The following is a 16,331-nucleotide window of genomic DNA, read 5'->3' on the forward strand; positions in this document are numbered from 1 at the left end:
TCAACAGCCACGAAAGGGCGCTCTGGACTAATTCACAGGAGTGATTGATGCGGAATGAGAACGGGAGCTTGGTGGACTTGCTTGTGACTGTTCTTGCTCTGGAATGTTGTGAAATACATTTAAATAAATGCCACCAGTGCGACTTGGATATCTGTTTTTTTCTTCTTCAGGACACATTTCTTCACTGATGCAACTTACAGTATACTCCAGAGTGACTTTATAGTCTGGAAAATAGTGTACGTCTTAACACCAGTGAATGATAACGTCACAGTTCAGTTCAACATAAACAAGATCATCAGTAGTTACAACTGACATGGATGAACTCCTCTGCTGCCTGTCGAGCTTCGTGGAGCGGCACTGCTGTCACGAAAGCTTGCGTGTAATCTGACAAGACAACACAGTATTATTAAAAAAACAAAAACAAAAACAAAAAAACACACCCCACTCAATCACACATACATGAATACAGTGGACACCCCAAAATCCTCCACCCAAAAGTTCAGAGAATTGGGAATTAAATTAATCTTTTCTGGGACATGGGAAAGCAGTAGAGTTACATTTAATGTTTACGGCAAGGGATGCGTGGGTATCCAAAGTTTTACCAGGGAGGGCCACATACTCCCAAATTTATTTCAACTTTCTTCTTAAATAATGCAAATTTTCTTCTCGGAACATTATTGTATTATATTATTTTATGATATTAACTTATCCAATTCCAGCCATTTTTCAAAGGACAACCCCTTCAGTACTGGTAATTGTAGACAATTTTGACAGATCTTTCAAGACACACAGAATATTGTGTTGTATGGCTATATAAACACGGAACCTACCAAAAGAAACAATAGACTCCCGTCTTTCAGCAGAAAAGTAAAGTTTGTTTCTACCTTTTTCTGTGCTTTAGTAATCAGCAGTAGAACATAGGTAAGTTTCAGGAAAATATCAGTTCCCAACTAGAAAAAGGAGAAAACCAGCTTTTTGTGAAACGATACATTTCAAGCATAACTTTCACTTTGACACAAATGTTTTGCTTTTGTGACAGCACAAATGTCTAAACAACTACACCAACATAACACAAAAAAGTTTTTTTTTTAACATCAAAATAACAACTTATTTACCAATACAACAGCATGAACTATTTACAATTTTCACATTTGGAACGGAACTGTGTGTGCACGCGCGTGTGCATGTGTAAAAATTTCCGTACAATGTGTAACCTTCTGCGTGCTACACTCCTCCACACTCTCTCGTATAAATATGTCTTTGGTATTGAATGAGTTAGTACTATCATATTTATTCCCATAATAAAACTTCAAAAACTTCCCCAACCTCTTTTTCCAAAAACGACAACTTTATTTTTAGTTTGCGTGTTTCTTATAATATTGCAAGTTTTACAAAGTAACTTATTTTTTCGTTAAAATTTCAATAATAATAATTTTTCTCATTAGAATGTCTTTTTTTTATATTTTGACTTTATTCTCGTAAAATTACAGCTGTTTTTTCCCCCCATTTCTGCTGCTTCCTAGTAAATATAAAATAATTTTTGTATTTATGACTTTATTCCCATAACACTGTATTTTGGCTTCGTACTCAAAATATTATAACATTTTTCACAAGCTAATTTTCCAAAAATTACAACTTTATTCATTGTCTTGTTTGTTTCTCATTTATAATACTATGACTTTAAAAAGGGAATGTCTTTTTTCTTTAATATTTCAACTTTTTAGTACCTAAATGATGTTACAATTCCTTATATATAATATTACGATATTATTCTCGTAAAAAAAATTACAAGTTTTTCTGTTCACATGTGGACTTTATTATTGTAAAATTACTGCTATTTTTCAATTTTTGCTGTTACTGCTGTTATTGTTTTTATTTACTTTTTTTTTATTAATTATATTTTTAGACCGTGGGGTCGGCAAATGTCCTCTGGTTGCACTTTGGACAGCCCTTGTTTAAGGCAACCTCCCTTTACAGCTGTTATTGGGCCTTAGCTGTCGATATTATGCTCTGTAGTCGCCACTATTGCTGCCCTTTGTCCCTTTTTGTTAAATTCCAGTGTCTCCTACACAAAACAAGTACCACAAAGCATGCTGGGAAGCACAGCCAGCCTTCTGTCTCGTGACACTCCTGCTCATTTCACTGTGTGACACGCTCACTGATAGTTAGGTGTTGGCTTTTGCTTGCCCTAGCAGGTAAAATTTATCATGACCAAAATTTACTACGATAACTGACGTCATTTTGCCCATGTCGGTAAATTCGGTGTTTTAATAAAAAAGAAAATAAAAGTATTTTTTGTCTGTTTTGACCGTGTGTGCTGGTATGCTATGTTCATTCCCCTTTAAGACGAGGTACAGCGTGTGTCATCACGTGACTCCTTCACCCATCCAGCCTGAACAAGAAGGAAAACAGACGATGAGGGAATGGCTGATGGTTCTGATGGAGGAGCGACTGTACAGTGCCAGCATTTCACTCGCATAGGCACCTAGAAATAGTGCGAGTAGAAGAAACAAAAAGGGAGCACACGTGCGACTACGTTTTTCAACCCTTTCGTTCGCATTTTGCTCCTGAAATAAGTCCAAACAAAGTGAATCAAACTAGAGTAACATTTTGACGCATCTGTATATACATCAGTCTCCTACAACTTTTCTTGGTTCACATCGGCAACTCGTGTTGACGCGCGATGACATCTCAGCCCTACAAGCTGCACTCGCTGACGTAGCTAACCAGCTATGTTATCAATGAGATACTGGAGCAGTGCTTTCCCACTCATGCGCTAAAAATACTTTTTTTTCCGGTTTGTATGCATCGTAACACCGTTCCGAAAGATACACTTGACTTGAAATATCCGGATAAATAAAACAAAAACAAAACATGTACATTATGTTTTGCCAATTATGCAAAATTCACAATTCACAAAGAACAAGATAATAAAAACATGATAAAAGTGTCTTTGTAGGAAACCACGATTAGTTTGCTGTTGGTAGCAGTTTTTAATGATCCATCCATCCATTTTCTATGCCGTTTCTCCTCATTAGGGTCGCGGGGGTATGCTGGAGCCTATCTCAGCTGACTTTGGGCGACAGGCGGGGTACACCGGACTGGTCGCCAGCCAACGGCACATGGCACATATAGACAAATAACCATTCACACTCACATTCACTCACATTCATAGAGTCACCAATTAACCGAACATGCATGTTTTTGGAATGTGGAGTAAAACCGACGCACACACGGGAGAACATGCAAACTCCACACAGAAATGCCCCAGGGGAGAATCGAACCCAGGTATTCCCGATCTCCAGACTGTGACTGTGTGGCCAACGTGCTAACCACTATACCACCGTGCGGCTTTTTAATGATCCCATGCTTTATTTGGTGTCGCTAACAGATGGTCACATGGCTGCAGGAACATGTGAAATTCTCAACCTCATGATCATTGTGTAAATGATCATTTGAATGATGGCTACCTATCCAGCAAGTAACATGACAATGGACTGTCTGGAATCGAATAGAATTGTTGGAAAAATGAGAAAGTCACGATATTTATAAATGCTATTATTATTATTGGAAAATATGAGCTGACATGGTTGTGGTAGGTTGGGTTGATATCAAGGTGGTTCTTGTTGTGCAGTGTGATAAGTGTCCATTAGTAATGTGCATGAGATGTGGTATCAGTCATGGTATGAGGCTGCATGTGTAGCTTAGTACATGTGTGTACAGGATGAAGTATGCCAGGTATGTACCATACCTTCATACAGTATTTGAGGACCGCAGACCCACGGAGATTTATTTTGGGTTCCACAAAGATGATGGTGAGCAAAAGAACACCAAATGTAAAGTGAGTATGAAAACTGTCGTAACCACCCAAAGCACATTATGGAAGTGAAGCATTGTTGGCGCTTTTTAGAGGTTTCAGAAGGCTTTATAGGCGGAATAGGTGTGTCCCATTACGTGCATTATATTTCATTGAAAGTAATGTGTGCCAGTGGGTCAATAAATCAACGAAAAGCAGTTAATTTGCATTTCCTGCAATTATTTTCAGATGGCAAAGATATATAGTGGTTGGGGATTTATCGTGCATTTATCATTATCGAGGTAAAACTGCCCAATTTATCACGATATTGCTTTGAGGTCATATTGCCCAGCCCTTGGTCGGATGTAAAACTATAACTATTGTATGATGCTCATCTTATTTTGGACCACCATGCACACATTTCTCAACTGATCCCAATCATTCCACCATGAAACCATCATTCAGGACTTTAAAATAGACCATTTTTCACATTACATTTTTTTTCTCGCAAAATTCACACTTTTTTTTGTTAGACTACTTCCTCTTCTTCTAAGATTTATTTCAATGTCCAGATTTCTCAGTTCAGTCAAGCCATTCCGACATCACACTGTTCAACACATTCGGGCGACCTATTCTTCACGTCACTAAAATGTTCGCTTGATGCAAATTTCCCACTTTTCTCGAAAAACCACCTGCAACCGTTGCCACATTTCTCAAGCACAACTCTAACTTTTTTAGATGTTTTTTATAAGTGCAAACTCATAGAAACACCGAGTGCTATCATGCAAAGTGTAGCATTTTTTGCAATTTTCATTGTTGTTAACATTGGCAGACATGCAGGGCTATCATGCTAGGTTTTGCATGTTAACGTTAGTATAACTTATATTAGCATAGTAACATTTTAGCCGTTTTCATGAGTAGAAACTTAGATAAACACTTAGTGCTATCATGCTAGGTATCGTTCATACATTCATTTGTTTTAGATTTCAGCACATTCCCGCGCAGCTTCAGCACTTCTTCTACTCTTACATTCATTCTGCATTTCGCCATTTGCGCCTTTCCACCTCAGGTCAGTTTTTCTTCGGCTTGTCATCTCTTAAGCATTACCACGCAATGTCTTCGAACATTGCCAGTGATGGATTTTTATGCCGACCGAATGACACCATGAAGAACCGGTACTCACCGGTGTTAAACAAGACGATGTTGACTTTGAAGTTAAGCTGGAGGGTTTTGATGATGTGCAGGGCGATCACCCGGGACCAGCGTAAGGGTTCTCCCCGCATGGATTCGGACGTGTCCAGCAAAATGACAACTTCATCAGATCTGGAGCTGGGTTTGACATCAAAGTTTGGGTAGAAAACTAGCATGCAAGCCTGCAGGGATGAAGTGCGAGATGGTTACACAAAAAAAGAAGAAGAAACAAAAAAAAGGAGACGGATAAAAGCTGGCAGAAAGGCAGGACTGTCAGACCTGGCTGTCCTTGTCAGGGTGTTTTTCCACCCACATCCTGGGCAGATGAACCTCAGACAGAGTGATTGACAGCTGGAAGCCATCCGGACCCATGACTTGCCCCGGCAGCACGCTCACCACCGCCCTGCAGTCGGTCCTCTGCAGGATCACACAAACTTTATAAATATCGTCATCAGAGAGAAGAAAAAAACATCAAAATAAGCTTTTGTGTCGCCACTTTCAATATGAAGCGTACAAAGACATAAAAAAAACCCAACAATTTGTTCCTATTAAATAATAAACACAAGTAAAGGGACAAAGGACCTTCATCTTGACTTTGTGCGTGATGCAAGACAGGCTGCCAATCTCATTAGGCATCTCAATGGACATGTCCAGGCTGAACTCCCTGAAAGCAACAAACAACATTGTTAGCGCACGCTACACATGCACGTTTACATTTCAACACATTTTAAGAATAGCAGCCAACACTCATGGGTGAGTCCAGCATGATGAAACACTTGCAGGCTGTCATTTGCTGGCCCAAACAGCAGGGGGTGCTAAAACCCCGCATTTTAATGCCGTTTTAGCTAATCAGTCATAGCTGCTAAAGGCACAAGGAAGGAGGGGAAAAAAGCTCAGCACATACAAAAGCTGTTCTTACTCGGTGTGCCACAGGATGGAGATTCATGGATAATGCATTTATATAAAAAAAATATTGCTCATGTGGAATAACCAATGAGTTTTAAGCAAACCTTGTACTTGCTGATTCATCAGTTACACACACTTTGTCCACAGTCACCTGTTGAAAGTGCAAAAACCCACTGTGATGCTTAATTTGCCCAAATAAAATTACAAAAAGCATGCCAGCATCCCTTTAAAAGCCTTTACCTGTGTGGTCTGATTGAGCGCTGCACTTTCCCGCCACGGCGCAACACTCCCGGGCAGGGAGAAGAGCACGGCGCCGTCCTTGACGATGAGCTCGGACACAAAGGTCACTTTAATGAGCACGGTGGCACCCGCCGGCAGGTTTCCTACACTGATGGTGAAGACGTCCTGCGAGGGAGGGAGGAGGCCACATTGGAGGTGAGGTGTGACTCTGCTTTTCTGTATTTACTGCTCGTGTGTGTGGCGGCGTGTGCGTACAGGAGCGTCCTGGTCCATGAGGTAGGCTCCGTGACCCTTCTCGATGGCCTGCTTGTACTCCCTGCGAGCCTGCTCTTTCTCCTTCACCTGACAGCCAAGAACATGCAGGTTGAAATGCTTGAAAGTCAGCACCGGCAATAAGAACTCAGCGTGGGTTTCTTTTTTCTTGGGCTTTTTGCCACGTTGTAAAGCTTTTCCCAATATGGATGACCGTTGGCATGGCGTCATTCATATATCATATTTAACGGTCTACGCCAGGGGTGTCCAAACGTTTGAAAGGAAGGATGAATGATATTTATTACCAATATTCAATATTCCCACTTAGAACTTCATGCTACTGAAATGACTGTTCTTCCTCATAGTATTACAGGTTTATTGCTGTAAAAAAATATATATATATTGTTAAAACACAACTTTTTCCTCTTCATATTTTGATTTTAATCTCAAAATTACAGCAGTCTTTCCCATTTCTGCTATTGATATTTTTTCCAAGGATTTCATATTTCTTTTTGTACATTTTTTTTCTCATGATTTGTGACTTTCTCTAATGATATTTTGACTTTAATGTCATACCATGATAACTTTTCCACAACCCAACTGTCTAAAAATAACAACTTTAATCATTGTTTTATTTGGTTCTCATAATATTCCAACTTTAAAAAAAATCAACTTCATGCTACTAAAATGACATTATTTTTCCTCATATCATTACAGCTATATTGCTGTAAAATTGTGGGTGGGGGGGTTTCTTGTTACAAAATAATTTTTTTTTCTCTTAATATTTTCACTTTATTGTCATATAATGACAGCTGTTTTTTCCCTTTCTTCCAACGATTTCAACTTTATTCTTGTACGTTTTTTTCCTCATAATTAGGACTTTATCACCATTATAAACCTTTTCAAAAAACATCAACTGATTGTCATGGAATCGAAATGGAAACAATTAAAAGGGTCATCAATGAGATTGTAGAAGCGTTAACATACTGTATGTTTGTGGTCGGAACGTGACAAAATGTGGGAAAGTTCAAGGGGTATGAATACTTTTTCAAGCCACTGTATATTAGTAACTTATCGTTTCAGACTGGGACATTTCCCAACAAAATTAAAATAGCTAAAGTGGAGAAAAATGGAGATAAACATTAATTTACAAACTACCGAACAATTTTCTAAAATTATCGAGTAGCTATTTAATCACAGGTTGGACAAATTTATTAATAAGAATGAATTACTAGCAGGCAGTCAGTATGGTTACAGAGTTCTATGGCACTGATCGAAATCACGGAGGAAATCACTACTGCTATACACAACAGAAGGTGTGCAGTTGCAGTATTTTATGTATCTGACAATTAATCACAATATTTTAACAACAAAATTAGAAAAGTACGGAATCAGAGGATTGGTTTTGAATTGGGTGAAAAGCTACCTAGCATACAGGAAGCAATTTGTAAAGCTAGGAAAATATACATCTGGTTTAAATATTACGTGTGGAGTACCCCAGGGGTCAATACTGGGACCAAAACTGATCAATTTGTATATAAATGACATTTGTAAAGTAATAAAGACATGGTTTGATGAACACAGATTATCCTTGAACTTCAGGAAAACTAAAATAATGCTATTTGGAAATAGCAGGAAGGATACGTACAATCAAATACAAATAAACAGAGTGGAAATTGAAAGAGTGAAAGAAAATAAATTTTTGGGTATCATAATAGACGAAAAAATGAGTTGGTCATCTCATATCAAAAATAGACAACACAAGGTGGCGAGAAATACTTCAATATTGAACAAAGCAAAATATGTCCGTGATCAAAAATCACACTCTTTACTGTTCCTTAGTATTACCATATCTGACATTTTGTGTGGAGATATGGGGTAATAATTATAAAAGCAATCTTCACTCACTCACTGTACTGCAAAAAAGATGGGTGAAGATAATTCATAACGCGAGTAAAGAGAACATACGAACCCTTGATTTTTAAAATCACATATTAAAATTTGCTGATTTAGTACATTTTCAAACTGCTAAAATAATGCATAAAGTTAATACAGTACAGTATTTCTAATCATACAGTATTTCTCTATAATAGGAGAAATATGATCTCATGGGAAAATTAAACTCTCTTAATATTTCTCTTAATATTTTCACTTTATTCTCATAAAATGACAGCTGTTTTTTTCCCCAATTCTGTGATGGATTAATTTCTTTAATTTTCAAACTATTTAAACTTTTTTCTTCTTTTTTTTGCATAATTACAACTTTCTCATAATATTTTGACTTGGTATTGTTGTACCATTATACATTTTTCCACAACCTAATTGGCTAAAAATGACAACTTCATATTTTTTTAGTTTGTTTGTCATAATATTACAACAATAACATTACAGGTTTAATATTAAAACATTGCTATCTTTTATTTTATTTTATTTATTTATTTTTTAATTGCATAATAGACACAACCACACCTTATCACATACATGGGTGGGGCGGGCTGGATGCCGGGGGCTTGCGCCGGGGTGGGGGGTGTGGTCGGGGGTCCGTCGGCTGGTCTGCTGCTGGTCTCGCCGTCTCGGCTCTGGTGCTTGGCCTCCCTGCGGCTTGGGGTGTGGCACTCCCGCTCCCGCTCCGCGGTTTGCTGCCCCGCGGGTGTCGGCTGGCGCTGTGTGGTGGTCCGCCTGGCTGCTCGCCCGTTTGCTCGCCCGCTTGCTCATTTGCCCGCTTTCCTCCTCGCTAGCTCCTCTGTCTGCCTTGCTGGCGGCGTCCTACCGTTGGGATGGGGTGGCCTGTCTTCCTGCTCCCCGCGCCGCGGGTTCTGGGTTGTATGTCTGGGACCTCGGGGTCCCCGGCTCCGCTGCTCCTTGGGTTACCAACGGGGGAAAGAGCGAGGCTTCCGGGTGTCGGGCAGTCGACCACTGTGTGAGTGCGTGGATTGGCGCTTCCGGCGTAGGCAGGCTTCCTTCTGGTTGTGGGGGCGTCTCTGGGCCTGCCGTTGTGTGGCCCCCCGGTACTCGTCTGCCTTTGTGGGGTGTGATCTCTCGCTGGTCTCAGGGGTTGGCTGTCCTCTGGCCCGTCGGTGCCCTGTCTCTGGCTGGGATTACCTCTCCGCGGCCCTTCGCTGGTCTTCCGGGGAGGGTGGGCTCTCTGGGCTGGCTCTTGGGGCGCTGATCTTTGTGCTGCCTGCCCCTGTGGGCCTGGTGGCCTTCTGGCGGCGGGGGCTCGGCCTGGCTATTTGGGGCGGGGCTCTCTGGGAGGTGGAGGGCGGCCCCTTTCCTTTCATGCATTCTCAGTGACAATTACACGCCCACACATTCTTGCACCTTTATATATATGAAGACTTCCCCACATACAGAGATACCTGTACACACGTACATATGCACACTCGCAGTACATGCGTAATTCCCCACATTACTCACCGAGTTAACCAGGGTGTAATTATGTTGTTGGTTTTATTACAGCGACGGTGATTTCACCAGTATGATTATCGTTTTTTTTTTACAATGATGTGCATTACAGTTATTGTCATTCTGTTCACTATAATAGATAATCATTTCATTACTACAATTATGTGTGACTGTTTCAATGCAGTATTGTCATTGTGATCACTATCATAGTTCATCATTTCATGACTACTATTATGTGTGACTGTTTCAATGCAGTATTATCATTGTGATCACTATCATAGTTCATCATTTCATTACTACTATAATGTGTGACTGTTTCAATGCAGTATTGTCATTGTGATCACTATCATAGTTCATCATTTCATGACTACTATTATGTGTGACTGTTTCAATGCAGCATTGTCATTGTGGTTGTTGATATTATTTTGTCCTTTCCGTCAGGGTCTTTATAGTCATCACAGACATTTATTTGCTGATGTAGTTCTGTATGTTTCTGTTGTTCTGTTATTGTTGTCACAATTGTTGTTGCTGCTGTTGTCCTGGTCTCTTGTCTCTTTTTTTGTCCCCTCTTATCCCCGCACCCCCCCGTTTCCTTTTCTCTTCTTCTCTGTCCCCTCCTGCTCCGGCCCGGTCGCTCCAAATTTGCTTAATAACAAGCATCTAAGTCAAATAAATCCTGTATAACAGGGGAAGTGTATATCACTTCTCCCTGGCAGAGTAAATCTGTTGAGCACTTGAGGGCATTTAGATCATTTGCATTTGCCCGTATTCTATCTGCCTTAAAGGCTGGACAGGACAGGGGTAAAAAAAAATACATAATAATAATAATTAAAAAAAATGCAAAATTGCGGGTTTTTTTCTTGTTAGAATACAACTTTTTTCTCTTGATATTTTGACATTACTCTCATAAAATTACAGCAGTCTTTTCCATTTCTGCTATTGATTTTATGTTTTATTTTGCAACTATTTCAACTTTCTTTTTGTACATTTTTTTCTCATAATTATGACTCTCATAACATTTTGACTTTGTCATACCATATAACTTTTTCATAACTTTATTCATTGTCATTTCTCACAATAGTATGACTTTAAAACAATTTCCTTTAATATTTCAACTTTATGCTATTTATTTTTCCTCATGAATATTATAGTTTAGTTATTCTCCTTAGACGACAACTTGTTCCTCTTAAATGCTTTGACTTTATTCTTGTTAAAGTATGTTTTTGGGGCATTCTCACTTTTGACACCCCTGCTCTACACCTCTAATTCAATGCTATATGTGCCTACAATGTACCGCTAATGTGTTGTGGTTGTTTGGATGTGTACCTGTGCCACCACATGCTTCCCATTGATGAAGGCTTCAAAGGCACACACTGCTGCCGAGTCCTCCAACGGGAAGACATACTTTGCCTCAATGGGCGCCGTGCTGTGATTGGTGTACTTTTGGAAGATAATCACCTGCAAGCAGATTGAAGCCATACAGTACATAAACGCTAGCCTTCCTGGTTGCAATTGAGGTTATGTGATGTTTACGAAGGACACACCCGACCTGGGAGAGCAGATCCACCAATTTGCACTTCACATGGACGGCCTGCAGGGGGAGCTGCTGCCCCGAGCTGTCCAGCAGTCCTGCAGTCACATCCTCCAGTGGGTTCCGCATGCCTTCTATCCCAACATTAGAACCAAGCACCTCTTCACATACACACACACACACACACGCACAGAATATATCATTACAGGTGTCATTAGCTCCCCTCCAGAGTGTTCCAGGCAACCAAACATATTCAAATAGTGGCTATGTTTTGTCTAAAAGATCCAATTTGTGGGCTTGAAAAAGGAGCCATTTGAATCCGTTGCACTCCTTTGTAATGACAAATACTTTCCACGCCGCTCGCTGACACTCGGCTGCCGTGGGGACAACAGGACGGTCCATTAAGTATTCTATTAGTTGCAGGAGTTGTTGCTAAAAGTTGTGCTCAGCTACTTTGCCAACTGATCCTGTGAGGAAACTCATTGCGAGGAACTTTAAGTGCCAATTAGGAGTGATGGTACAATAGCAGCCTTTGTGCACACAGACCCCTGAGGTTATTCTATTTTTTTTTCTTTTTTTCATTCATCTTCCACAGAACCAGACAAAGGCAGATATTTAAAGGCAAAGACACTTGAAGCCGACCTAGCGCTGACACCATTAATGCAGAGAAAAATCAAATAAATAATATAAATAACAAACGTGACTCTCTGACTCGCAGCATGTAAGGGCTGTGCTCACCTGAGACAGTCGGGAGCAGGCGAGTCTCAGTCGACGTGTCGATAGCGGGACTGAACCCCTTCACTTGGTCTCCATCCACGCTGAAGCGTACCACATATCTCAGCTGGACCTGCTCAGGCCTGTACACCACGTACTCATCATCCTGGAGCGTGAAAAGATGACATAAGATATGCTGAAGCAATATTTGTGCTAACAGGAGCTAGACAAAGATATTTAGTCCTTCTGGAGAGAAGCTGAAGGCACCAGTGCTGTGCTCAGGTGTCCTACAGTCTAAAGCCATCCTTTGCCATGCCGCCTTCACTCTGATTGACAACGGCCTGTCAGTCAAAAAAATGCTTATTTAAGCACATCATTTTTTTTTACGTATTTTTGGACTAAATTAACCATTTTTGAGCATAAAAATGGCTTAATTACATGAAATACAAATACAAGGCATGCAGAAAACACACTGAAAGACACGTTGTGACATGTTGCATTCTAAAATGTGAGTAGGTGTCAATAATGTTCCATTATCTTACATTGATGAGACAGCAGCCACCGCAGCAAGAACTGTCCCGAAACCGGAACAACAACAAGGAACTTTCCCAATGATAACATGAGTCAATATTATTTCTTATTTCTGTCTTATTTTTTGTCATTATGTCTACTGTATTGGGTAAAATGAGTGTAAAGGTCACTATAAGGGTGTTAATTCATGCTTAGAGCGCTCTAATAATGTTTAAAAGCATATTTACTGTCACGCGCTGCTGTGACATGTGTGCCTTTTCCTTATCACTTTATTGTGTGTAGACCCTTTAGACTGGTTAAATGCTCTTTACTACTCAATGTTATGGTCTGTCTCTCAGATGCTGGTTTTCCGGAGGTGGGCGGAGCCACTGGAGGAGCGCAGCTGTTTCCCATCAGGACTTGCATTTATGCTCCTCAGCTGCTGCAGGAAGGCGTAGGAGTATTCCTCTGTTTTGGACTCTACCGACTACGCTTCATGTCAGCTGACTCTCGAGTCAGGCATTTTAGTATCTTTGTGTTACGCTGATCCTGTGCTAGCCTTCCTGCCTGCTCGTTCAGTGGCCTGCCTATCTCACAGGTAGCTTTTAGTTCCTCTATCCATTATTATTTCAGTGTTTATCGCGGTGCATTCGGACTCTTATTTTTGCACCGTAGTTTTTGGTTGCTGTACCTTTTTGTGTGCAAAGTGTTCAGTAAAGCCATTCTACTTACCTGGAAGTGTCCTGCCTCTGCATACGGGGATTCACACCTGCACGACCACGCAACAGGCGTGACATTTACACAGTGTTCCAAATAATTATGCAAATAGGATTTTTGTATCATAAACATACATTTTTTTGTTTTTCAATGAAATTGACGGATGGCATTGTGTCTTGGGGCTCTTTGGGGTTATCAAAGATGGCGCCCTCCGTGGCAGACGTCTCTGTGACACTCTCCCGTGTTTTTCTATTTTTCTATTTCTATTTTTTGCTATTTTATTGTTCATTTTGGACATTCAAAACACTCACCCAGTATATTACAACAGAGAGACACTTTTGAACATCGGCAGGGTTCACCATGAACTTTCATTTAGCTTCTCAGACTTTGCCTTTCTTCTGCGCCGGGAGAACGCAGCAGCCTGCGGGCCTGGTGAGCTGAATACCCGGCGAGCAAAGCATCCGAGGCGTAAACGAGGCAAGCGAGCCGGCCTGCATGCTAGGCTAAAAGCTAGAGCGACGAGGCCACCGCTACCAAACCTGCTGCTAGCCAACGTCCGCTCTCTTGAAAACAAGATGGACGAACTACGAGCAAGGATTACAGCTCAACGTGAGATCAGGGAATGCTGTGTCCTCACCTTCACAGAAACCTGGCTGACGGAGGATATACCGGACTCGGCGATCCAGTTGGAATCATTTGCTGCTTACCGGGGAGATCGGACTTTAGCGTCTGGTAAACACAGAGGTGGCGGCGTCTGTGTTTACGTAAACAAACGGTGGTGCACAGACGTACAGACGATGGAAAAGCACTCCTTGCAGGACATTGAGCTGCTGATGGTGAAATGCAGACCTTTGTATTTGCCTCGTGAGTTTAGCGCTGTGTATTTAACTGCTGTTTACATCCCACCACGAGCTAACACTGCTAATGCACTAGGCCTCCTGCATGACATCATTGATAAACATGAGACCAAACACCCAGACGCTGTATTTATTATATCTGGCGATTTCAACCACTGTAACCTCAGGACTGTCCTCCCCAAATATTACCAGCATGTGAGCTTTCCCACAAGGGAAAATAACATCCTGGACCAAGTCTACAGCAACATGAAAGGTGCTTTGAAGGCTGTTCCAAGACCCCACTTTGGAAAGGCTGACCACATCTCTATATTCCTCTATCCAACATACAAACAACTTCTTAAAAAAGCTCCCCCTGTAAGTACAGCAGTTAAAGTGTGGAATGAAGAAACTGATCAAGTACTTCAGGACTGCTTTGGCTGCACAAACTGGGATGTGTTTAAAACTGCAGCGGGGAGGGAAGATTGTACTGTTGATTTGGATGAATATGCTTCTGCTGTTACTGGCTACATTAGCACATGCATAGAGACTGTTAGCACCACCAAGTATTACAGAAAATACCCTAACCAAAAACAGTGGATGAACTGTGATGTAAGGGCTAAGCTACGTGCTCGTTCGACTGCATTTGTCATGGGCACCGCTGATGACTACAAAAAGGCCAGATATGACCTGAGGAGGTCCATACGGGAGGCCAAAAGACAGTACAGACAGAAGCTGGAGGGGTACTATTCCACCTCAGACCCTGGGCGCATGTGGGCGGGGCTCCAGCACATCACAGACTAGAAAAGAGCATCCCGGCGGCAACTGTGGACCCTCTACAGTTTGCATATCGCCAGAACCGGTCCACGGATGATGCAGTCAACACTGCCATCCACACAGCCCTTTCTCACGTACAGGGCCAGGACACATACGTCAGAATGCTATTTATAGACTATAGCTCTGCTTTTAATACAGTCTGCCCCCATAAACTCACAAATAAGCTCCTCACACTTGGCCTGTCTCCCTCCCTCTGTAACTGGGTGTTTAACTTTCTCACAGGCAGACCCCAGTCAGTCAGAGTCCACAACCGCACATCCAGCTCAAGAATTGTGAGCACTGGGACCCCACAGGGGTGTGTGCTGAGTCCGCTCCTCTACACGCTCTTCACCTACGATTGCGTGGCCTCCCAGAACAACACCAGCATCATTAAATTTGCGGATGACACTACAGTCATCGGCCTGATCACTGGTGGTGTTGAAACATCATACAGAAGAGAGGTGGTGGACCTCATAGCTTGGTGTCGTGATAACAATCTCCTTCTCAATACAGATAAGACTAAAGAGATGATCATTGACCCAAGAACAAGGGAAAAGGAGCCGCATAGACCCCTGTTTATTGATGAGACTGAGGTGGAGAGGGTGAAAACCTTCAAGTTCCTTGGCACACACATCAGCGAGGACCTCACCTGGTCTCACAACACCCAACAAATTCTGAAGAAGTCCCAAAGGAGACTGTACTTCCTGAGAAGACTGAGGAAATTTGGCATGTCCACCACAATCCTGAGTTGCTTCTACAGATGCACTATCGAAAGTGTCCTTACCGCCTCCATCACTGTTTGGTACGGTAACTGTACAACACGTGATAGGAAGGCACTCCAGCGGGTGATCAAGACCTCACAGAACATTGTTGGGGCAGCCCTCCCCTCACTGCAAGACATTTATAAATCTAGAGTCCTACGCAGAACACACAACCTCATCAAGGACAGCACACATCCACAACACTCATTATTCACACTCCTACCGTCAGGCAGACGCTACAGGAGTTTGAAGTCCAGGACCACAAGGCTGGCAAACAGCTTTTACCCACAGGCCATCAGGCTTCTCAACGAAGCACTCGCACACGCCGCACGCAACACACGCACACACTCATAGCACTTTATTTATTTATTTATTTATTTGTATTATTTACTTGTATTAATGTCTCTTCTGTTGTTGTTGCTTAATTTATTGGTATTTATGTTTATGTGTTTATGTTTCTTATGTTCTTATTCTTTCATTTGTTTTCTTTCTTTTCTTGGGAGAATGAACAGAATAAGATTTTCATTGCATGGTATAACTGCTGTTTTACGATGCACATGACAATAAAACTCTCTTGAATCTCTTGAATCTCTTGGATTACTGATATCAATGTAGGACGATTAGTTTGCCAGGTGAGCCCAAATAAAAGTAAATGACTT

General features: G+C 41.4%; 1 protein-coding gene across 6 annotated transcripts in view; it reads right to left on the reverse strand.

Annotated features, from left to right (window-relative positions):
* The window catches only part of LOC129187759 (protein mono-ADP-ribosyltransferase PARP4-like), a 47,290-nt gene extending 32,248 nt beyond the window's left edge, over nucleotides 1-15,042 (reverse strand). For 2 of the 6 annotated variants that reach the window (XM_054787425.1, XM_054787423.1), the window contains exons 1-10: nucleotides 12,060-13,788; nucleotides 11,340-11,482; nucleotides 11,117-11,248; nucleotides 6,389-6,475; nucleotides 6,134-6,298; nucleotides 5,998-6,044; nucleotides 5,570-5,651; nucleotides 5,267-5,404; nucleotides 4,980-5,169; nucleotides 314-384 (exon numbers count right to left, since the gene is read on the reverse strand). In XM_054787425.1, the coding sequence (XP_054643400.1) occupies nucleotides 314-384; nucleotides 4,980-5,169; nucleotides 5,267-5,404; nucleotides 5,570-5,651; nucleotides 5,998-6,044; nucleotides 6,134-6,298; nucleotides 6,389-6,475; nucleotides 11,117-11,248; nucleotides 11,340-11,450 (1,023 nt within the window). In that variant the 5' untranslated portion in view covers nucleotides 11,451-11,482; nucleotides 12,060-13,788. Of the gene's footprint in view, nucleotides 1-313; nucleotides 385-4,979; nucleotides 5,170-5,266; nucleotides 5,405-5,569; nucleotides 5,652-5,997; nucleotides 6,045-6,133; nucleotides 6,299-6,388; nucleotides 6,476-11,116; nucleotides 11,249-11,334; nucleotides 11,483-12,059; nucleotides 13,790-13,899 lie in introns of those variants that run through there. The other 4 variants (XM_054787427.1, XM_054787426.1, XM_054787424.1 and 1 more) reach the window with 3 other exon arrangements.
* Nucleotides 15,043-16,331: the final 1,289 nt, after the last annotated feature.

The sequence above is a fragment of the Dunckerocampus dactyliophorus genome, chromosome 9 (genome assembly GCF_027744805.1).
Source record: "Dunckerocampus dactyliophorus isolate RoL2022-P2 chromosome 9, RoL_Ddac_1.1, whole genome shotgun sequence".
Taxonomy (NCBI): Eukaryota; Metazoa; Chordata; class Actinopteri; order Syngnathiformes; family Syngnathidae; genus Dunckerocampus; species Dunckerocampus dactyliophorus.